This window comes from Bombina bombina, chromosome 1 (genome assembly GCF_027579735.1).
Source record: "Bombina bombina isolate aBomBom1 chromosome 1, aBomBom1.pri, whole genome shotgun sequence".
NCBI lineage: Eukaryota > Metazoa > Chordata > Amphibia > Anura > Bombinatoridae > Bombina > Bombina bombina.
This window is the reverse complement of record NC_069499.1, coordinates 1,507,405,568-1,507,431,014: the sequence shown is the minus strand read 5'-3', so window position 1 is coordinate 1,507,431,014 and position 25,447 is coordinate 1,507,405,568. Positions and strand designations below refer to the sequence as shown.

The 25,447-nt window shown below is 41.1% G+C and overlaps 1 protein-coding gene across 1 annotated transcript in view; it reads right to left on the bottom strand.

Moving 5' to 3' along the window:
• The window catches only part of BPTF (bromodomain PHD finger transcription factor), a 923,754-nt gene that overhangs the window by 205,493 nt on the left and 692,814 nt on the right, over window positions 1–25,447 (bottom strand). Inside the window, exon 21 of the mRNA XM_053721515.1 lies at window positions 18,591–18,717. Within this exon, the coding sequence (XP_053577490.1) occupies window positions 18,591–18,717 (127 nt within the window). The remainder of the gene's footprint in view (window positions 1–18,590; window positions 18,718–25,447) is intronic.

Below are 25,447 nucleotides of genomic sequence, written 5' to 3'. Positions count from 1 at the left end.
ACGAGAGAGAGAGATCTATCCAATAAGACAGATACGAATGGTCTCCGTTCCATTGTCTGAGCATGCATAATTGCAGAGCTCTCAAATGGAATAGAGCAAAGGGAATGATGTCCATGGAAGCGACCATCAGACCAATTACCTCCATACATTGAACCACTGATGACTGAACAGTAGACTGTAGAGAGAGGCATTAAGAGAGAGAAGCTTGGATCTTCTGACCTCCATCAGAAAAATCTTCATAGATTCCCTGAGAACTGACCACTGCCAAGAGAGCCCCAAGAACCTTTGAGGAAATTCTGAGAGCTGTGGCAAGGCCAAACGGAAGAGCCACAAACAAAGTGCTTGTCTAGAAAAGCAAATCTCAGGAACTTGTGATGATCCCTGTGGATGGGAACATGAAGATACGCGTCCTTCAAATCTATGGTCGTCATGAACTGACCCTCTTGGACCAAAGGAAGAATGGAACATATTGTTGACGGAGCCCTAAGAAACTTGTTGAGACACGAGGTCTAAAATTGGTTGAAAAGTTCCCTCTTTTTTTGGGAACCACAAACAGATTTGAATAAAATCCTAGACCCTCTTCTCTTACTGGAACTGGAACAATCACTCCCAGGGAGGAAAGGTCCTGAACACACTTTAAGAATGCCTCCCTTTTTACCTTATCCACCGATAACCTTGAGAGCAGAAGTATGCCCTTGGGAGGACGAGAATTCAATTCTATTTTGTATCCCTGAGATACTATGTCCACAGCCCAAGGATCTGGGACATCTCGTATCCACGCTATCTGAAACAAGGAAAGCCTGCCCCCCACTTGATCCGATCCCAGACCAGGGGCAGACCATTCATGCTGATTTAGTCTTAGCAGAGGGCTTCTTTGATTACCAAGACTGATTGGGATTCCAAAAAGACTTGGACTGTCCCAGAGGAAGGAGAGGAAGACCTTTGAAGTTACGAAAGGAACGAAATTACTTTGACGTCCTTTATGGCGTATTCTTCTTGTCTTGTGGTAGAAGGGACCACTTTCGACCCGTAATTTCAGAAATGATCTCCGCCAGAAATCTTGGCTCCCAGTATAATGACTTGAATGCTAGCATCAGAGATAAAGGAATTGGATAGTTTGAGAGCCTTAATCCTATCTTGGATCTCCTCCAATGGAGTCTCCTCTAAAATCAGATCTGATAAGGCATTGCACCAATAAGATGCTGCACTAGCTACTGTGGCAAAATAAACTGCGGGTTGCCATTGTAGACCCTGATGAAGATACATCTTTTCAAATAAGCCTCCAACTTTTTGTCCATGGGATCCTTGAAAGAACAGCTATCCTCAATAGGAATCGTGGTTCTCTAAGCCAGAGTAGAAATAGCCCCTTCTACCTTAGGCACTGTGCCCCATGAGTCTTGAATAGAGTCAGCAACAGGAAACCTCTTTTTAAAAACGGGAGACGGGGAGAAAGGTATCCCTGGCTTATCCCATTCCTGTGCAAGTATCTCTGACACACGGTCTGGAACAGGAAATACTTCCACAGCAGAAGGAACATCATAGTATTTGTTAAGTTTACTAGATTTCTTAGGGTTGACAGAGACAAAAGCGCCTGAGTTGTCCAAAGTAGCTAAAACTTCCTTTAGCAGTAAGCGGAGGTGATCAAGCTTAAAGCTGAAGTTTACCTTTTCAGCATCAGACAAAGGAATTATACTGTCAGAATCTGAGATTTCACCCTCAGATGCTACCGAGGTATCCTCCTCATCAGACTTATGAGGGAGGTCCACCTTCACGGCAGAAGATGGACAGACACCTTACCATCTGACAAATGTTTAAATTTTCTCTTGCGTTTTCCCAACATAGGAAAACCAGATAATGCCAAAGATACCGCAGAGAATATCTGTGCAGCAAAATCTGAAGGCAAATAAACTCCTCCAGGAGGCTGAGATGAACTGCAGGACACTGACGCCATTGCGGCTTGGGACGTTTGAGGAGAAAGCTGTGGCATTGCCTGAACAGCATCATCCTGAGAAGTGTTCTAGCTAAACATGTAGCACAAAATTGCATAGGCAAAAACATAATTTATGCTTACCTGATAAATTTATTTCTCTAGTAGTGTATTCAGTCCACGGATCATCCATTACTTATGGGATATATTCCCTTCCCAAAAGGAAGTTGCAAGAGGATCACCCAAAACAGAGCTGCTATATAGCTCCTCCCCTCACATGTCATATCCAGTCATTCGACCGAAACAAGACAAGAAAGGAGAAACCATAGGGAGCAGTGGTGACTGGAGTTTTAATTAAAATTTAGATCTGCCTTAAAAAAAGACAGGGCGGGCCGTGGACTGAATACACTACAAGAGAAATAAATTTATCAGGTAAGCATAAATTATGTTTTCTCTTGTTAAGTGTATTCAGTCCACGGATCATCCATTACTTATGGGATACCAATACCAAAGCTAAAGTACACGGATGATGGGAGGGACAAGGCAGGAACTTAAACGGAAGGAACCACTGCCTGTAGAACCTTTCTCCCAAAAACAGCCTCTGAAGAAGCAAAAGTGTCAAATTTGTAAAATTTTGAAAAAGTGTGAAGCGAAGACCAAGTTGCAGCCTTGCAAATCTGTTCAACAGAGGCCTCATTCTTAAAGGCCCAGGTGGAAGCCACAGCTCTAGTGGAATGAGCTGTAATTCTTTCAGGGGGCTGCTGTCCAGCAGTCTCATAGGCTAAACGTATTATGCTACGAAGCCAAAAGGAGAGAGGTTGCCGAAGCTTTTTGACCTCTCCTCTGTCCAGAGTACACGACAAACAGGGAAGAAGTTTGACGAAAATCTTTAGTTGCCTGTAAATAGAACTTCAGGGCACGGACTACGTCCAGATTATGCAAAAGTCGTTCCTTCTTTGAAGAAGGATTAGGACATAATGATGGAACAACAATCTCCCGATTGATATTCTTGTTAGAAACTACCTTAGGTAAAAACCAAGGTTTAGTACGCAGAACTACCTTGTCTGAATGGAAAATTAGATAAGGAGAATCACAATGTAAGGCAGATAACTCAGAGACTCTGAGCCGAGGAAATAGCCATCAAAAACAGAACTTTCCAAGATAAAAGCTTAATATCAATGGAATGAAGGGGTTCAAACGGAACCCCTTGAAGAACTTTAAGAACCAAGTTTAAGCTCCACGGAGGAGCAACAGTCTTAAACACAGGCTTAATCCTAGCCAAAGCCTGACAAAAAGCCTGGACGTCTGGAACTTCTGCCAGACGTTTGTGTAAGAGAATAGACAGAGCAGAAATCTGTCCCTTTACCGAACTAGCAGATAAGCCCTTTTCTAAACCCTCTTGTAGAAAGGACAATATCCTAGGAATCCTAACCTTACTCCATGAGTAACTCTTGGATTCGCACCAATATAAATATTTACGCCATATCTTATGGTAAATTTTTCTGGTAACAGGCTTCCGTGCCTGTATTAAGGTATCAATAACTGACTCCGAGAAGCCACGCTTTGATAGGATCAAGCGTTCAATCTCCATGCAGTCAGCCTCAGAGAAATTAGATTTGGATGGTTGAAAGGACCTTGTATTAGAAGGTCCTGCCTCAGAGGCAGAGACCATGGTGGACAGGACGACATGTCCACTAGGTCTGCATACCAGGTCCTGCGTGGCCACGCAGGCGCTATCAGAATCACTGATGCTCTCTCCTGTTTGATCTTGGCAATCAGTCGAGGTAGCAGCGGAAATGGTGGAAACACATAAGCCATATTGAAAACCCAAGGGGCTGCCAGAGCATCTATCAGCGCCGCTTCCGGGTCCCTGGACCTGGATCCGTAACAATTAAGCTTGGCATTCTGGCGAGACGCCATGAGATCCAGTTCTGGTTTGCCCCAACGATGAATCAGTTGAGCGAAGACCTCCGGATGAAGTTCCCACTCCCCCGGATGAAAAGTCTGGCGACTTAGAAAGTCCGCCTCCCAGTTCTCCATGCCTGGGATGTAGATCGCTGACAGGTGGCGAGTGAGACTCTGCCCAGCGAATCATCTTTGAGACTTCTAACATCGCTAGGGAACTCCTGGTTCCCCCTTGATGATTGATGTAAACCACAGTCGTGATGTTGTCCGACTGAAATCTGATGAACCTCAGTGTTGCTAACTGAGGCCTAGCTAGAAGAGCATTGAATATTGCTCTCAACTCCAGAATATTTATTGGGAGGAGTTTCTCCTCCTGAGTCCATAATCCCTGAGCCTTCAGGGAGTTCCAGACTGCGCCCCAACCTAGAAGGCTGGCATCTGTTGTTACAATCGTCCAATCTGGCCTGCGAAAGGTCATCCCCTTGGACAGATGGACCCGAGAAAGCCACCAGAGAAGAGAATCTCTGGTCTCTTGATCCAGATTTAGTAGAGGGGACAAATCTGAGTAATCCCCATTCCACTGACTTAGCATGCATAATTGCAGTGGTCTGAGATGCAGGCGCGCAAATGGTACTATGTCCATTGCCGCTACCATTAAGCCGATTACTTCCATGCACTGAGCTACTGACGAGCGTGGAATGGAATGAAGGACACGGCAAGCATTCAGAAGCTTTGATAACCTGGACTCCCGTCAGGTAAATCTTCATCTCTATAGAATCTATAAGAGTCCCCAGGAAGGGAACTCTTGTGAGTGGTAATAGAGAACTCTTTTCCACGTTCACCTTCCACCCATGCGACCTCAGAAATTGCCAGAACTATCTCTGTATGAGACTTGGCAATTTGAAAACTTGACGCCTGTATCAGAATGTCGTCTAGGTACGGAGCCACCGCTATGCCTCGCGGTCTTAGCACCGCCAGAAGTGAGCCCAGAACCTTTGTAAAAATTCTCGGGGCTGTAGCTAACCCGAAGGGAAGAGCTATAAACTGGTAATGCCTGTCTAGAAAGGCAAATCTTAGGTACCGATAATGATCTTTGTGAATCGGTATATGAAGGTAGGCATCCTTTAAGTCTACTGTGGTCATGTATTGACCCTCTTGGATCATGGGTAGGATGGTTCAAATAGTTTCCATTTTGAATGATGGAACTCTTAGGAATTTGTTTAAGATTTTTAGGTCCAAGATTGGTCTGAAGGTTCCCTCTTTCTTGGGAACCACAAACAGATTTGAGTAAAAACCTTGCCCTTGTTCCGTCCGCGGAAATGGGTGGATCACCCCCATTACTAAGAGGTCTTGTACACAGCGTAGAAATGCCTCTTTCTTTATTTGGTTTGCTGATAACCTTAAAAGATGAAATCTCCCTTGTGGAGGAGAAGCTTTGAAGTCCAGAAGATATCCCTGAGATATGATCTCCAACGCCCAGGGATCCTGGACATCTCTTGCCCAAGCCTGGGCGAAGAGAGAAAGTCTGCCCCCCACTAGATCCGTTTCCGGATAGGGGGCCCTCTCTTCATGCTGTCTTAGGGGCAAAAGTAGGTTTTCTGGCCTGCTTGCCCTTGTTCCAGGACTGGTTAGCTTTCCAGCCCTGTCTGTAACGAGCAACAGTTCCTTCCTGTTTTGGAGCGGAGGAAGTTGATGCTGCTCCTGCCATGAAGTTACGAAAGGCACGAAAATTAGACTGTATGGCCTTTGATTTGGCCCTGTCCTGAGGAAGAGTATGACCCTTACCTCCAGTAATGTCAGCAATAATTTCTTTCAAGCCGGGCCCGAATAAGGTCTGCCCCTTGAAAGGAATATTAAGCAATTTAGATTTAGAAGTCACGTCAGCTGACCAGGATTTAAGCCATAGCGCTCTGAGCGCCTGGATGGCGAATCCGGAGTTCTTAGCCGTTAGTTTGGTTAAATGTACAACGGCATCAGAAACAAATGCATTAGCTAGCTTAAGTGCTTTAAGCTTGTCCATAATCTCATCCAATGGAGCTGTGCGAATGGCCTCTTCCAGAGACTCAAACCAGAATGCCGCAGCAGCAGTGACAGGCGCAATGCATGCAAGGGGCTGTAAGATAAAACCCTGTTGAACAAACATTTTCTTAAGGTAACCTAATTTTTTATCCATTGGATCCAAAAAAGCACAACTATCCTCCACCGGGATAGTGGTACGTTTAGCTAAAGTAGAAACTGCTCCCTCCACCTTAGGGACCGTCTGCCATAAGTCTCGTGTGGTGGCGTCTATTGGAAACATTTTCCTAAATATCGGAGGAGGGGAAAAGGGCACACCGGGTCTATCCCACTCCTTGCTAATAATCTCTGTAAGCCTTTTAGGTATGGGAAAAACGTCAGTACACACCGGTACCGCATAGTATCTATCCAGCCTACATAATTTCTCTGCAATTGCAACCGTGTTACAATCATTCAGAGCCGCTAATACCTCCCCCAGCAATACACGGAGGTTCTCAAGCTTAAATTTAAAATTAGAAATCTCTGAATCCGGTCTCCCTGGATCAGATCCGTCACCCACAGAATGAAGCTCTCCGTCCTCATGTTCTGCAAATTGTGACGCAGTATTGGACATGGCTCTCACATCATCAGCGCGCTCTGTCCTTAACCCAGAGCTATCGCGCTTGCCTCTTAATTCTGGCAATTTAGATAATACCTCTGTCATAACAGCAGCCATGTCTTGTAAAGTGATTTGTATGGGCCTCTCTGATGTACTTGGCGCCACAATATCACGCGCCTCCTGAGCGGGAGGCGAAGGTACTGACACGTGAGGAGAGTTAGTCGGCATAACTTCCCCCTCGTTGTCTGGTGATAATTTCTTTACAGATAAAGACTGACTTTTATTCAGAGTGACATCAATACACTTAGTACACATATTTTTATAGGGCTCCACATTGGCCTTCAAACATAGCGGACAAACAGATTCATCTGTGTCAGACATGTTTAAACAGACTAGCAATGAGACTAGCAAGCTTGGAAAATCCTTTCAAATAAGTTTACAAGCAATATAAAAAACGCTACTGCGCCTTTAAGAAGCACAAAAAATTGTCACAGTTGAAATAACAATGAACCGAATCAGTTATAGCAACCAAATTTTCACAGTAAATGTATTAAGTTAGCAAAGCATTGTACCCACTAGCAAATGTATGATTAACCCCTTAATACCCAAAAACGGATAATCAATTTAACAATTAACGTTTTTATCACAGTCAAACACACTGTCACAGGTCTGCTGTGACTGATTACCTCCCTCAAAATGAATTTTGAAGACCCCTGAGCTCTCTAGAGACGTCCTGGATCAAGGAGGAAGAAGCAGGAAGACTGTGACTGAATTTTTACTGAGCAAAAAAAGCGCTAAAATAGGCTCCTCCCACTCATATTACAACAGTGGGAAACCTCAGTTAACCGTTTCTATGCAGAAATATACGTCAGCCATGTGGAAAAAATCATGCCCCAAAAGATTTATCACCAAAGTACCTCACAAAAACAAATAACATGCCAGTAAACGTTTTAAACATACATTTTAAAAGTTATGTAGTGTTATTAATAAGCCTGCTACCAGTCCCTTCTACTGCAGTTAAGGCTCATACATTACTTCAGTATTAACAGTATTTTCTTAGTCAAATTCCATTCCTTAGAAAATTACTTACTGCACATACATTCATCAGCCTGATACCAGTCGCTACTACTGCATTTAAGGCTGTACTTACATTACATCGGTATCAGCAGTATTTTCTTAGTCAATTCCATTCCTTAGAAAAATATTTTACTGCACATACCTCATCTGCAGGGGACCCCGCATGCTATTCCCTTTCTGAAGTTACCCCACTCCTCAGAATGTGCGAGAACAGCCAGTGGATCTTAGTTACTTCTGCTAAGATCATAGAAAAACGCAGGCAGATTCTTCTTCTAAATACTGCCTGAGAGAAAAAACAGCACACTCCGGTGCCATTTAAAATAACAAACTTTTGATTGAAGAAATAATTAAGTATAAAAACTGCACACTCCTCTCACACCTTCCTACTATGTTGAAAGTTGCAAGAGAATGACTGGATATGACATGTGAGGGGAGGAGCTATATAGCAGCTCTGCTTTGGGTGATCCTCTTGCAACTTCCTGTTGGGAAGGGAATATATCCCATAAGTAATGGATGATCTGTGGACTAAATACACTTAACAAGAGAAAAATATTCGGCCTCAAGACATAAGCATCTATCAAAAGAAACAGATTCTTGTTCCATGTCCATAGATTACAAAATAAAAAATTCCCTCAAAGTAAATGAAAAATTAAAATTTTAAAATAAAGACTTTTGATACACACTAAAATAACTGATTGAAAATCTGAAAAAACAAAAACACACTCAGGACCTCTACACTTCAAATGTACTGAGGTGCCCTACCGTATTCCAGAGGCTCCACAATTAGTTAGAGAGACAGAGGCAGTTCACAACCGACTCCTTCAACAAGCCGTGCTGAGGAAAAATGACAACGCTTCACTCCGTGGTCGGATGAGTGGCAAACCGGAACTGCGCAGCAAGTAAAAGCGTGCGTTCCAAGGAAAAAACTGCCAAGTAAGATTTAGATCCGCTCTAATCTACAAGTAGTTACAATAAAAGCCTTCTCATCAGACTTATGTCCAAAAATTTTTTGAGTCCAACTATTCTTATGCATATTTTGACTAAATGCCCCATGAAAACACTCCACACTACAAGAGTGATTAAAAATAAAAGGTGCCACATAGTAAATGTCCCCCATATGAAGGGAAAATTAACCCCTTAGTTTCCACATACTTAAGTGCCTATACACTGCCTAAGAAAATCCTATATATAAAGGATTTATTATGTCCCAATATTGCTGCAGAGTTAACTAAGTTACCGAAGTGCAAGTCTCCAATACCTAGAAGACAAAACGAACTTAACTGCAAACTAGCTGTCCGGCAGGAAGACAGCTCACAAGGCGTGAAAGGACACATACGCCTTACAGAGACCTGTAGAAAAAAGAAAGAACAGAGTAACCAACTCCGGCTTTCTATGATTAGGGCAGCAATATGTTAGGAAAACAAAGTAAGGACCACCTCACCACTTCCTAACTGCTTAAAAGCCACCACTGCTCTTACTCAAGAGATTGACGTGGACACAACTAAACCCACATCCTTGTTTGCGGGGAAAAGTATCCAAAAAAAGGAATAATATCTTCAGACACCAAACTTCACATCCTCCATTGACAGAGGCAAAGAGAATGACTGGGAGTTATAGGTAAGGGAAGTGACACTTAACAGCTTTGCTGTGGTGCTCTTTGCCTCCTCCTGATGGCCAGGAGTGAATATCCCACTAGTAATTGTAATGACGCTGTGGTCTCTCCATGTCTTAGGAAAGAAAAAATACATTCATCATGCCAGCACATTAAGCAGGAGATAACTGCAAACTACTGGGTCTAAAACAAAAACGAGAATCAGTATGGAAGGTTATATCACTAGATGCAAATAGGTTGAAGAGGTAATATTTTGTGAAAGAATGTAAAAAAGACTTTACACAGCTGCTCAAGTAATACCTTATTGGCCTTAGCCAAACAAGTAGACACACAATTAGGAAAAGGCAGATAGTTTCCCCACTGCCTGGTATGATGTAACTAATTAAAGTCGATGAGAAAAGTCTTGGAGGTCAAAGTGTTTTTTCTTAAGATTGTAGTGCCATCCATACAACAACGTTCCATATCTCTAACCAGTGGAGCTGATATGGCCATCATGAAGAATCTCTTAAAAATCAGTGAAATGAGATGGTTAAAGTAAAAGAGGGGAACTGGACTGTTTTTAGGATGCAACTGAGAACTAAAGGCAGAATCTGGCCTGGAAGGAAGATCAAAGCTTGTCCAATGCTTATAGAAAAATATCAATGTGTGAGTGAAAAAGAAAGAATGAAAGAGTGAATAAGACCTGGCAGACAATCTTATACCAAGTCTACTTTATAAGGGATGTTTGCTGTATAGATTGTAACCAGATGTTGAGTAGTCTTAATGTCCTGCTCTAGCATCGGTAAAATGGAAGACTACGTGTAGCCTATCTACAAATAGGATAATAATTTTTGTTCTTTGAAAAAGATAGACGAGGTCAGATCTGAAAGATCAGATTCTGCCAAGGCAGCAGCAGTAGGAACATGATGTTTTATTTTAAACAGGAATACTAGCAATCTGATATTGTAAACTTTAGTGGTGGAGCCCTGTAAGAGGAATTTGTAGTAGTCAAATCTCAAAAATCCTTTATGCTGGAAAACTAGTTAAAGAAAAAGGACTGATTAGCCTGCAAAGATGGGGCGTAAAAGGGATGTATATGGTGAAAAGTAGTGAGGGAAAATCCTGTTTAGTCACCTTCATTGCAGGTAACTTGAGCAGCACATAGTGTGTTAAGCATCCCTATGAATAAAAAGTGCGGTTTTGCATTTAACACAAATTATAAGCTTAGATTTGCACTCCATCACCATCAGTGTTCATAAGTTGGAACTAAAAGAAGTACAGCTATTACCTGCAAGTATAACAAATATTGCAGCTGTCTGAAGTATCTCAGTGGTCTTCTGTGCTTTCAATGCAAGAGAGAAATGTAGGCAGAGTCTGGAAGGTATATGGAAGCCCTACAGAGGGCAACAATTATCATGATTGCAGACAGGTTTGGAAACAGATAGTCTTGTCCGCCTGCAATTGACAATAGAAATGCTGCATCGCATGGCCAAAAATACAGATTTTGATGGCAGATAAGAACCATAGACCTAACAAGTCTGCTCAATATTTCCTAAAAGTATAAACTTATCTAGTTCGTGGGACAGCCTTATGCTTATCCCAGACATTCTTAAAGTCCCCACAGTGTGTGTCATTAACACCTCTTGTGGAAGATTATTTTTGTAAAGAAGTGCTTCCGCAAATTACCCTTCATTTTAGTAACCCTCCTTTGCACAGATTTCAGATTTTTTATATATTTTTCTGTAGGCATGGCCTCCATAATTGCACACACTACTCAATATGAGGACAAATGATCTGTAAAGTGACAAGCACTTTAATATTTCTGCTGTAAATACCTCTACCAATACAACCAAGCATTCTACTGGCCTTACTCGCTGCAATAGTACATTGTTTACTACATTTTAAATAATCTGAAATAATAATTCACAAGTCCTGTTCCTCATTTGTAACAGTCCGTAAAGTATCATTGAGTTTGTAATTAACATTTGTATTTTTTTCCCCTAAATGCATAATTTTACACTGCGCAGTATTAAACTTTTTTTTGTATATCACTCCTAGAACATCTATTCTATCTACTCTATTACAAATTTTTATATAATCTGCAAACAGACATACTTTCCCCTGTGGCCCGTTGCTGATATCACTGATAAATATGTTGAACAAAACCGGCCCCAGAAGTGAACCCTGATGAACTCCACTAGTAACTGCCCCCTCTGCTGATGTACTCCATTTACTAAGACACTCTAATTTCTATCCTTAAGCCATCATTCTACCCAGTTCACAATTTTTGAGTCTAGACCAAGGAGATACAGTTTGTGAATTAGTTTGTTGCGTGGAACGGTGTCAAATGCTTTGATGAAAACATAATTTATGCTTACCTGATAAATTTATTTCTCTTGTAGTGTATCCAGTCCACGGATCATCCATTACTTATGAAATATATTCTCCTTCCCAACAGGAAGTTGCAAGAGTCCACCCACAGCAAAGCTGCTATATAGCTCCTCCCCCAACTGCCATATTCAGTCATTCGACCGAAAACATGCAGAGAAAGGAAAAAACCATAGGGTGCAGTGGTGACTGTAGTTCAAATGAAAAAATTACCTGCCTTAAAGTGACAGGGCGGGCCGTGGACTGGATACACTACAAGAGAAATAAATTTATCAGGTAAGCATAAATTATGTTTTCTCTTGTTAAGTGTATTCAGTCCACGGATCATCCATTACTTATGGAATACCAATGCCAAAGCTAAAGTACACGGATGATGGGAGGGACAAGGCAGGTACCTAAACGGAAGTTACCACTGCCTGTAAAAAACCCTTTCTCCCAAAAATAGCCTCCGAAGAAGCAAGGTATCAAATTTGTTAAATTTGAAAAAGTATGAAGCGCAGACCAAGACTCCGTCTTGTAAATCTGTTCAACAGAAGCCACATTTAAAAAAGGCCCAAGTGAAAAACCACAGCTCTAGTAGAATGAGCTGTAATCCCTTCAGGAGGATGCTGTCCAGCAGTCTCATAAGCTAAATGAATTATGCTTTTTAACCAAAAAGACAGAGAGGCTGCTAAAGTCTTTTGACCTCTCCTCTGTCCAGAATAGACAACAAACAAGGTGAATGTTTGATGAAAACTGTAGTAGCTTGTAAGTAAAACTTTAAAGCACAAACCACGTCCAATATTGTGTAATAGACGTTCCTTCTTTGAGGAAGGATTAGGATACAAGCATGGAACAACTATCTCTTGAGTGATGTTCTTGTTAGATACCACCTTAGGAAAAAACCCAGGTTGGTACGCAGGACTACCTTATCCGTACGAAGGACCCGATAAGGAGAATCACATTGTAACACAGATAACTTGGAGACTCTACGAGTCGAGGAAATAGCTACCCAAAAGGAACTTTCCAAGATAAAGATTGATATCTATGGAACAAAAAAGGTTCAAACGGAACTTCTTGAAGAACCTTAAGAACCAGGTTTAAGCTCCATGGCGGAGCAACAGTTTAAAACACAGGCTTGGATCTAACCAAAGCCTGACCAAATGCCTGAACGTCTAGAATACCTGCCAGACGCTTGTGCAAAAAAATAGACAGTAAAGTAAAAATCTGTCCCTTTTAAGGAATTAGCTGACAACCCTTTTCTCAAAAACATCTTGGAGAAAAGATAATATCCTGGGAATCCAGACTTAACTCCATGAGTAACCCTTGGATTCATAACAATCAGATATTTACACCATATCTATGTTCAATTTTCCTAGAGACAGGCTTTCATGTCTGTATTAAGGTATCAATGACTGACTCGGAGAAGCCATGCTTTGATAACATCAAGCGTTCAGTCTCCAGGCAGTCCATCTCAGATTGATTCTATTTAGATGGTTGAAAGGACCCTGAGGTAGAGGGACCTGTCTCAGAAGCAGAGACCGTGATGGAAAGGATGACATGTCCACCAGATCTGCATACCAGGTCCTGCGTGGCTACGCAGGCGCTGTCAAAAACACCAAAACCCTCTCCTGCTTGGTCTTGACCTCCGGAGGAAATCCCACTCCCCCGGAAGAAAAGTCTGACGACTTAGAAAATCCACCTCCCAGTTCTCAACACCTGGGATATGGATAGCTGATAGACAAGAGTGAGTCTCTGTCGAGTGAATTATTGTAAGACTTCTAACATCGCTAGGGAACTTCTGTTCCCCCTTGATGGCTGATGTAAGCCACAGTCGTGTATATTGTCCGACTGAGTATGATGTACCTCAGAGTTGCTAACTGAGGCCAAGTCTGAAGAGCATGGAATATCACTCCCAGTTCCAGAATATTTATTAGAAGGAGGGTCTCCTCCTAAGTCCAATATCCCTGAGCCTTCAGGGAGTTCCAGACTGCATCCCAACCTAAAAGGCTGGCATCTATTGTAACAATTGTCCCATCTGACCTGCGGAAGGTCATACCCTTGGACAGATGGACCCGACATAGTCACCAGAGAAGAGAATCTCTGGTCTCTTGGTCCAGGTTTAACAGGGGGACAAATCTGTGTAATCCCCGTTCCTCTGACTGAGCATGCATAGTTGCAGTGGTCTGAAATGTAGACGTGCAAACGGTACTATGTCCCCTGCCGCTACCATTAAGCCGATTGCATTCATGTACTGAGCCGCCGAAGGGCGCGGATGGAATGAAAAACACGGCAGAAATTTAGAAACTTTGACAACCTGGACTCCGTCAGGTAAATTTTCATTTCTACAGAATCTATCAGAGTCCCTAGGAGGGAAACCCTTGAGATTGGGGATAGAGAACTCCTTCCTTGTTCACTTTCCACCCATGTGATCTCAGAAATGCCAGTACTACGTCCGTATGAGACTTGGCAATTTGGATGTTTGACGCCTGTATCAGGATGTCGTCTAAATAAGGGGCCACTTCTATGCCCCGCGGCCTATGGACCGCCAAAGCGACCCCAGAACCTCCATAAAGATTCTTGGGGCTGTAGATATCCCAAAGGAAAGAGCTACAAACTGGTAATGCCTGTCTAGAAAGGCAAACCTGAAAAACGATGGTGATCTTTATGCATCACAATGTGAGGATAAGCATCCTTCAAATCCATTGTAGTCCTCTATTGACTCTCCTGGATCATAGTTAAGATGGTACGAATAGTTTCCATCCTAAATGACGGAATTCTGAGGAATTTGTTTAAGATCTTTAGATCCAAAATAGGTCTGAAGGTTCCCTCTCCTTGGGAACCACAAACAGATTTGAGTAAAAACTCTGTCCCTGTTCCTCTCTTGGAACTGGATGGATCTCGTACACAATGTAAGAATGCCTCCTTCTTTATCTGGTTTGCAGATAATTGTGAAAGGCGAAATCTCCCCTTTTTTGGGGGGGGAATCTTTGAAATCCAGAAGATATCTCTGGGATATAAATTCCAATGCCTAGGGATCCTGGGCATCTCTTGCCCACGCCTGGGCGAAGAATGAAAGTCTGCCCCCTATAGGATCCGTTACCGGATAGGGGTCCGTTCCTTCATGCTGCCTTAGAGGCAGCAGCAGGCTCCTTGGCCTGCTTATCTTTGTTCCAGGTCCGATTGTCTCCAGACCGCCTTGGACTGAGCAAAACTTCCCTCTTGTTTTGCCTTAGAGGAAGTGGATGCCACACCTGCCCTGAAGTTTTAAAAGGCATGAAAATTAGACCTTTTTTGGCCCTTGATTTGGACCTATCCTGAGGAAGGGCATGACCTTTTCCTCCAGTGATATAAGCAATAATCTCCTTCAAACCAGGCCCGTATAGGGACTGCCCCTTGAAGGGAAGTTAAGTAGCTTATTTATTAAAGTCACGACAGCTGACCATGATATAAGCCATAGCGCTCTGCGCGCCAGTATAGTAAAAAAACAGAATTCTTAGCCATTAGTCTAGTCAAATGAACAAAGGCATCAGAAAACAAAGGAATTGGCTAGCATAAGCTTGTCAAATATATTCATCCAATGGAGTCGCTAACTGTAAAGCCTCATCAAGAGACTCAACCCAGAACGCCGCAGCAGCAGTGACAGAAGCAATGTATGCAAGGGGCTGCAGGATAAAACCCTGTTGAATAAACATTTTTTATCCATTGGATCTAAAAAGCACAACTGTCCTCGCCAAAGGTAGTGGTACGCTTAGCTAGAGTAGAAACTCTTCTCTCCACCTTAGGAACTATCTGCCAGAAGTCCCGTGTGGTGGTAACTAATAGAAAACATTCTTCTAAAAAATAGGAGGGGAAGAGAACGGCACACCTGGTCTATCCCATTCCTTATTAAAAATTTTTTAGTAAACCTCTTTAGGTATTGGAAAAACATCAGTACACACCGGCACTGCATATTATTTATCCAGTCTACACAATTTCTCTGGCCCTGCGATTGTACACATTCATTCAGAGCAGCCAAAGCCTCCCTGAGCAACAAGTGGAGGTTCTCAAGCATAAATTTTAAATGTAGAAATATCAGAATCAGGTTAAATCATCTTCCCTGAGTCAAAAAAAATCACCCACAGACTAAGCATATTGTGAGGTAGTATCATACATGGTTCTTAAAGCGTCTGTATGCTCTGTATCTACCCCCAGAGCTATCTGCTTTCCTTTAATTTCAGGTAGTCTGACTAATACTGCTGCCAGAGTATTATTCACCACCTTTGCCATGTCTTGTAAAATAAACGCTATGGGCGCCCTTGATGTACTTGGCGCCATTTGAGCGTGAGTCCCTGAAGCGGGAGTCGAAGGGTCTGACACGTGGGGAGAGTTAGTCGGCATAACTTTCCCCTCGACAGAATCCCCTGGTAAAATAAACGCTATGGGTGCCCTTGATGTACTTGGCGCCATTTGAGCGTGAGTCCCTAAAGCGGGAGTCAAAAGGTCTGACACGTGGGGAGAGTTAGTCGGCATAACTACCCCCACGACAGAATCCTCTGGTGATAATGTTTTTAAAGACAAAAAATGATCTTTATTGATTAACATGAAATCAGTACATCTGGTACACATTCTAAGATGGGGTTCCACCTTCCTCTATGTCAGACATGTTAGAACAGACTAATAATGAGACTAGTAAGCTTGGAAAACACTTTAAATCAAGTTAACAAGCAAATATATAAAACGTTACTGTGCCTTTAAGAGAAACAATTTTTTTTTTTTACAGTACATGTAATAAGGTAACAGAGCATTGCACCCACTTGCAAATGGATGATTAACCCCTTAATGCAAAAAACAGATAAAAAAAACGACAGACGTTTTTAAAAACAGACACAACAAAACTGCCACAGCAGAGCTGTGGATTACCTTCCCTATAAACGATTTTGGAAGTCTTTTTAGCCCTTTAGAAATGTCCTGTAGTATTCATGGGACTGCTGAGGGAATCTGGATGATTCATTTTGTAATTTTAACTGCGCAAAAAAGCGCTAAATTAGGCCCCTCCCACTCATATTACAACAGTGGGAAGCTAATTCTATGCAAAATTTAAGCCAGCCATGTGGAAAAAAAACTTAGGCCCCAATAAGTTTCATCACCAAATATATGTTAAAAAACAATTAAACATGCCAGCAAACGTTTTAAAACACATATTTACAAGAGTATGTATCTCTATTAATAAGCCTGATACCAGTCGCTTTTACTGCATTTAAGGCTATACCAACATTACAGTGTTATCACCAATGTACGTTAAAAAACGATTAAACATGCCAGCAAACGTTTTAAAACACATTTTTATAAGAGTATGTATCTCTATTAATAAGCCTGATACCAGTCGCTATCACTGCATTTAAGGCTTTACTTACATTACTTCGGTATCAGCAGTATTTTCTTAGTCAATTCCATTCCTAGAAAAATATTTTACTGCACATACCTTATCTGCAGGAAAACCTGCACGCCATTCCCCCTCTGAAGTACCTCACTCCTCAGAATGTGTGAGAACAGCAAATGGATCTTAGTTACGTCTGCTAAGATCATAGAAAAACGCAGGCAGATTCTTCTTCCAAATACTGCCTGAGATAAACAGCACACTCCGGTGCCATTTAAAAATAACAAACTTTTGATTGAAGAATAAACTAAGTATAAAACACCACAGACTCTCACGACCTATCTATGTTGAGGCTTGCAAGAGAATGACTGAATATGGCAGTTGGGGGAGGAGCTATATAGCAGCTTTGCTGTGGGTGGACTCTTGCAACTTCCTGTTGGGAAGGAGAATATATTCCATAAGTAATGGATGATCCGTGGACTGGATACACTTAACAAGAGAAATCTATATATTCTACATAAACTGCTCCACTCTGGTCTAATACTTTTGTTACATAATCAAAGAAGTTAATTAGATTAGTCTGACATGATCTCCCTGAAGTAAAACCATGCTGATTTTGGTCCTCTAAATTGTTTGTTTTTATGCAAGTCATAATTCTTTCTTTTAAGAACCTTTCCATTAATTTCCCTACTACTGAAGTTAAACTAACTGGCCTGTAGTTACCAGATTCTTCCCTACTGCCCTTTTTATGAAGAGATACTACATTTGCTATTACTCCAATAATCTGGAACCACTCCCGTCAACAGTGATTGAGTAAACAGATCAGTTAATAGGGCAGCTAGCACAGAACAAAGTTACTTTGAAACTCTTGAATGAATATCAGGACCCACTTAATTTTTTACATCCACTGTTTTCAATTTAACCCTGAACAAGAGCTTTCTTGTGCAATATCATCCCGTGCTCTCTCACAACCGAGTGATAGCAGAGCATGTCAATCACTCTGAACGAATTTTGTGTTGGGTCACACCAATTGTGAGGTGCCGGAGGGGCAAAAGAAGAAGTTTATATTTCTTAAATTTGTGGCTGCAGGCTCATTCATGCAAGCCTGCTCCTCAAAGCATCAAAAGTTGCAATTGTGGCTTAATAAATTTACCCCAGAGCAAACCAGAGTTAGTTGAACCTGGTGAGCAGAAGAGTGAAACTGACCACATGAGTGCACCATCCTCTTTAGTGGCTGTAAAATGGAAATTCGTCATTTAGTGTAACCTAACCATTTGTTAGGGAAATCATAAATTTGAAAGATGACAAAGAAAGTAAGTTGTCCCACCCGACTTAGATGAATGTACATAAAATGATAAATAGAAAACGGATTAAAAAAGGATATGACAGAAAGCTGTGTGCCTGGCACGAGCCTTTAGAGTTAACATAATTTGCACAGAAAAGGATCAGAGCTGTGCATCTTCAGAGAATCAATCCAGTAGCCAGCAAGAGACAATAATTCCAAGTAGCTATATCCAAGAAAGAAAGAAAAAAAAAACTGGAAGGAGAGTGTGTGGTGTGTGTGTGTGGCGTGTGTGCGTGGCGTGTGTGCGTGGTGTGGCGTGTGTGCGTGGTGTGGCGTGTGTGTGTGGTGTGGCGTGTGTGTGACGTGTGTGTGTGGTGTGTGCACATTTGATCCATTAAAATTTAAAACAGCCCCTGTAAGACGAGTTTAATAACATTTCAAACAGGTGAAAGAAAAATACTGTACCAGGTTGCATAAGTCCCTGCTGCATAACTAGTGGTGCTCGGATAAAGTTCTTTCCTACAGGAGATTGCTGAAGGGGAGCTCTGAAGACAGCCATTCCTGGTCTTAGCTGTGCTCCTGCTGTGATGACCTGAAAATAAGTGGAGAGAGAATAACTGCAGCTTTTATATCAAAGCACCATCCCTGTGTGAAAATATTTGCTAAAATTAGATTTTGATTTACAGCAAATCAATTCCTTCATGCTCTCAAAATTACGGTTTCACTCCAACTTGAAGAAAAGTATACACTTATTAATGTCACGTTTCAGTCACCATCCCTTCCCATAAGTACCCTTGAATATAAAACACAAAACAGCTAAGAAAAGAAAGAACAGAAAAGACCAAAAAGGATGGAGGACGACAGATGATACATATACTTGTACAGGAAGGTCCCAACAGGTACATCTCCAGTGTATAATCTATTAAAGGGACATTTAACGCCTAATGAAAATCCCTAAAACCTACCTTTTCCTATTGATAAAAATAAAGTAATCCATGCTCTCTATTTTATCTATTCCTCTTACCCCTAACTGTTGAAGAATATTGTTTTAAAGTAAAGCATTGATCCAGGGTTTTATTCAGCTATGTAAGCTGCCATATTGTAACGTACATTATAGGAGCACAGCAGCTACATGGTCATGATGCCACACGTGACACACAAAGCATATTGTCTATTACATAAACTTAGAGGAATCACATATGTCTGCAGCGTGTGAGCTGCAGTTTCTGAAGATACATATTTGCCATTACACAGTCATTAGAACAAAACTTTGTGTGGGAGCAGAGGGTGTGACAGGAGCAGATCACATTGCTAATTAAAGCAGACTATGATTGCTAACTGATCACTAAGCTGGTACAAGCATCAGCCCTTAGTGCTTTACATAAAAAGGAGAGGTCATGAAAAGCAGAAATCTTCTGCATGGAGTATATGCTGCGTGAGAGCCACCCTCTCCCGGACCTTGCTAATGATTTAAAATAATAGTGCCTGATCCTTGCACTGCAATCGGCTTTGTTTAGAACATAAAACTTGTGGGCAGTTTGAAAAATAAAACTGTGGGTGAGTTAAAAAATGAAAACAGTACTTATTAACCATTTTAATTAAATTCTGATGCATAATATGTGTATATACATAGATGGGGAAATCTAATACATTTATACACTGACAAATAAATATGTATCTTCAGGCACTGCAGCTCACACGCTGCAGACAGATGAGATTCCTCTAAGTATATGTAATAGACAACATGCTGTGTGTGTCACATGACTCGGCATCATGACCATGTGACTGCTGTGCCCCTGTAACGTACGTTACAATATGGCAGCTTAGATAGGAAATCAAGCACTGGATCAATGCCGTACTTCAAGACAATCTTCTTTAACAGTTTGAGGTAATAGGAACAGATAAAATAGAGAGTAGTGATTACTTTTTTATTAATAATTAAAAGTAGGTTTAGGGATTTTTAGAAGACAGGTGTTGTGTCCTTTTAATATTGGGAGACTTTCAAAGCAAAACCAAAAATGGCAGGAAATGGAAAAATGCCTAGAAGAGCAGACTACGGGACAAAGACTACTTAAACAGATGACGATACACTGAACTGGAAGAAAATCTAAGCAACAGAAATAAGTGGCTATCTTGCACCATTGTTTAGAAGGTAGTTCCCATGAATACTAAAATAAATAAAAAACAGTTCAAGAAACTGTAGTAAACCTTACCCAACCCATCTTCATAATGCACTATATAATGCGACTCTAGCTTATTGCGATTTAATTGTAAACACCAAGCATAACTCAACAGCAATGTATCTTGATTACGGTTCCCTTTTCATGGCCATATTGTTGTCCACAACATTTTCAAGGTAACATTGTGAACAGCACCTAAGATGAAACTACATACCTACTGGTATAGGGCTGAAACATGTAAGTTTAACAAACCAAATTATATCAAAAATATATTCACCCAAACAAAAACTTTGTAAATTTTGATATATAAACTGTAATGTTAATGCATTTATTTAGAATTTTTAATAGATGATCAACACATAAGAATTGCATATTTGTGATAATTTCAAATATGTATTAACTATAATTAAACAGAAACAATTTAATTACATATCCAACCCCTATGCATTCATGCACACAATCTATTGTGCAGCCCCAGCTGCCTAATAAAGTAATAGAGGTGAGTAATGCGTGAAGATAGTGTTTCCCCAAGCTACACAATGAAGACCAAGGAGCTTTAAAAACAAGAGTAAGAAAACCGAAATTTATGCTTACCTGATAAATGAATTTATTTCATGATGGTGAGAGTCCACACGTCATCACATATAGAAAAATAACATTCCAGAATAAATAGAAATAATGTATAAACCATGTTATGGCTCAAAAGGTGGAGTTTTAGGAATCCACAAAACCAGATTAAGATTTTAAGGAGGAGAAACTGGATGAATAACTGGTTTAATTCTGAACAAATCTTTGACACTATATTTATTGCTAAGCCGTCAAATTCAGAGTTTTGAGATCTTGATAAAAGAAAGGCCGTTGAGAGAAAATTTCCATTTTTAGAGCAAGCCTCCAAGGTAGACACAAAAACATCTGAACCAGATCCGCAAAACCAAATCCTGCAAGGCCACGCCGGGGCAATCAGGATTGCTTGTTCCTGCTTAATTCTGGCTATTACTCTAGAAATTAACACAAATTTAAAGGGCCACTAAACCCCACATTTTTCTTTCATGATTCAGATAGAGAATACGATTTTAAACAACATTCCAATTTACTTCTATTATCTAATTTGCTGCAATCTTTAGATATCCTTTGTTAAAGAAATAGCAATGTACATTGGTGAGCCAATCACATGAGGCATCTATGTGCAGCCACCAATCAGAAGCTACTGAGCCTATCTAGATATGCTTTTCAGGAAAGAATAGCAAGAGAATGAAGCAAATTAGATAATAGAAGTAAATTAGAAAGTTGTTTAACATGGTATTCTCTATCTGAATCATGAAAGAAAGAAAAAAAGGGGTTTAATGTTCCTTTAACAACAATGTAAATCAGGATGAACGGCCAGGGAACCACTAGGACATCTATCAGACTCGGCCAAGGGTCTTGAGAGCTGGCAAAATACTGAGGCAGTTTGTGATTCAAGTGAGAGGCCATGATATCACTGGCAGACCCTAACCTCTCTCAATTCGGTTGAAAACTTCCTGATTCAGAGATCATTCTCCTGGGTGAAGAAACTGGCAACTGAGAAAGTCTACCTATCAACTGTTCGCACACCCATAATATGAATGGCAGAAGTCATGCAATGACAATGTTCTGCACAGCTCATGATGCGGGTACACTTCCCTCATCTCTAAGGAACTGCAAATTCCTCCCTGATGTTTGACACAGGCCACTGATGTGACATTGTTTGACTGGAATAACAGAAAAGAATCCTAACTGAAAATTGCACAGAGTTTCAGAATATTTATGGGTAACCTCACCTCCTGAGGAGACTTAACTCCCTGTGCTCTCTGAGACCTCAAGACTGGCATCTGTAGAAAATACTGCCTACACTGGCTGTGAAACGGAGGCCCCTTTTGAAAGAAAGGAATGGTGAATTTGCCACCAGTTTATAGACTGTCTTGTCCTGTGATCTAACACAACCCTGTGACACAAATCCTTGTGGACCCGTTTCTATTGAAGCAGCATCAACAACTGGAGAGCCCAAACATAAAATCTGGGAAGTGGAACTGCATCTGAGGCAGCAACCTTGAGACCTACATCTTCCATGCAATGAGCAACAGGAGGGAAAGGATTCAGCTGCCGAGGGGGGAACAGGCTAGTTGCAGCTTCAATCTGAGCTTATTTGCAAGGGACAAAAACATAGCAGTATGCCTGCCAAGAGTGGAAATAGCTGCATACACCTTTGGAATAGTTTTCCAAATTTCCGAATAAAAGGAAGAAGAAACAGATTTAACAAATGGAACAAAAGCAATTATTGGCTTCTGCCATTCTCTAGAAATAATTTCAGAAACTTAGGTACGGTTAAAGAGGAAGGCTGTTTGGGAACTGCCTTAAAGGGACAGTCTAGTCAAAATTAAACTAAAATTATTCAATTTTTAACAACTTTCCAGTTCACTTGTATCATCAAATTTGCTTTGTTTTCTTGGTATTCTTAGTTGAAAGCTATACCTAGGTAGGCTCATAAGCTAATTTCTAAGCCCTTGAAGGCTGCCTCTTATCGCAATGCATTTGACAGTTTTTCACTGCTAGAGGGGCATTAGTTTATGTGTGCCATATAGATAACATTGTGCTCACACCTGTGGAGTTACTTATGAGAGGGCACTGCTTGGCTAAAATGCAAGTCTGTCAAAAGAACTGAATAAGGGGGCAGTCTGCAGAGGCTTAGATACAAGGTAATCACAGAGGTAAAAAGTATATTAAGATAACTGGGGTATGGGTAATAAAGGGATTATCTATATGTTTAAACAATACAAATTCTGGAGTAGACTGTCCCTTTAAAGAATGTATCCATCTTCTTAACTTGTTGCTTAACTGTAAACGGACAATCCTGTTTGTCTAAAGCAATTAAAACTTCCCACAATAAAGCATGAAAACTCAAGACTGAAGACACAGAAGCAATATTCTCAGAATAAGAGTCCTCAGAGACAGAAACATCCCTATTATCAATGGTTAACAGACGGGTCGCTACTAACGTAAGTCTCTGCTGAAAGGCCAGAGGAGGACCACATTCAAATCCTTCCAAACGTCTGTGCTTAACCGCTGGAGTCAAAACAGTTAACACTTCTTTAATAGTACGGTGAAAATACTCTATATGTTTTGGAGAAACCCTCCTAGGAGCAACTTTAAGGAGACAAAAAAAAAAACTCTTGCAGACACTGAAGCGCAGCAAATTCTGTTTAGGGTTAGAAATAGACTCCGCACATGAGGTTCATAGTTGAGAAGGGGGAAATAAACCTGAGAATCCTTACAAAGCAAGCACACACAGGAAAGGGGTTAAAGTATCTAAAAGGGTCACCTGACAGACCAGAAGCGTGAGTTGCACAAAGACCAACTGAAGCAAATAAGCAGTACAAAGCACGCAGATAGTTAACCCCAAAGGGAAGAAAAGGCACAACGTAAAACTGATTAAACCCTGAGGGAGGGAAACAATTAGGTACTGTAAATAAGTGCTGACAAATAGCAAAGGCTTAACATAGAAAATAACAGCATATAAAGGGTTAAAGTCTGTATTCCAAATTTGAAAACGAGCAATGTTACCACCTCCAGGCCTGACAGCCTTCCTTACACGTTTAACAGGTTAAAACTGCAAAGGATTTATCTCAGAAAAGGCATACTAAAAAGCGTACTAAAATTTTTCACCGTGCTAAGCTGAGCTCTCTAAATTGAAAGCAACCATAACCTTCAAATATAAAAAAGAGCTGTAAACTTCTAATTATAAGGCTATGGTGTACAAATATATGTTCCCAGAGTATGTGTACATTGTCATGCTTATAGCAGGTTGTACATGTTCAAGCTAATAGCAGGTGATCTATAAAGGTGCAAAGTACTTATCAGAATTTTCGTCCACTGTGTTTACCTCAGCTGCAACAACTTGTAGACAAGCCCCTTCCTAGGCAATGCAAGCATCTACAACCCAGGGGATTGGTGGACAAAATTTCACCTGGAAGGCTTGTGACATTTCTTACTGAAAAAAGACCTTTCACTGGTATTGGTGGAGGAATTTATCCACCAATCAGCAAGAACAACCCAGGTTGTTCATAAAAAATGGGCCGGCATCTAAACTTACATTCTTGCATTTCAAATAAAGATACAAAGAGAATGAAGAAAATTTGATAATAGGAGTAAATTAGAAAGTTGCTTAAAATGTCATGCTCTATCTGAATCACAAAAGAAAAAAAATTTGGGTTCAGTGTCCCTTTAAATAACTTTTCTCCAAAAGGATGCCTCTGCTGAGGCAAAACACAGAATTTATGCTTACCTGATAAATGTCTTTCTTTTGCAATGAGTCCACGGATTCATCCTAACTTGTGGGATATTGTCCTTCCTGACAGGAAGTAGCAAAGAGAGCACCACAGCAGAGCTGTCTATATAGCTCCCCCCTTAATTCCACCCCCCAGTCATTCGACCGAAGGCCAAGGAAGAAAAGGAGAAACTATAAGGTGCAGAGGTGACTGAAGATTACATAAAAAATACAGTCTGTCTTGAATAGACAGGGCGGGCTGTAGACTCGGTACATCGCAAAAGAAAGAAATTTATCAGGTAAGCATAAATTCTGTTTTCTTTTGCAAGATGTACCGAGTCCACGGATTGATCCTAACTTGTGGGATACCAATACCAAAGCTTTAGGACACGGATGAAGGGAGGGACAAGACAGGAACCTAAACGGAAGGCACCACTGCTTACAAAACCTCTCTCCCCAAAACAGCCTCCGAAGAAGCAAAAGTATCAAATTTGTAAAATTTGGAAAAGGTATGAAGCGAAGACCAAGTCGCAGCCTTACAAATCTGTTCAACAGAAGCATCATTGGAAGCCACCGCTCTAGTGGAGTGAGCTGTAATTCTTTCAGGAGGCTGCTGTCCAGCAGTCTCATAAGCCAAACGGATGATGCTTTTCAGCCAAAAGGAAAGAGAGGTAGCCATAACCTTTTGACCTCTACGCTTTCCAGCATAGACAACAAACAAAGAAGATGATTGGCGAAAATCTTTGGTTGCCTGCAAATAAAACTTCAAGTCACGAACCACGTCCAAGTTGTGCAACAGACGGTCCTTCTTAGAAGAAGGATTAGGACACAGAGAAGGAACAACAATTTTCTGATTGATA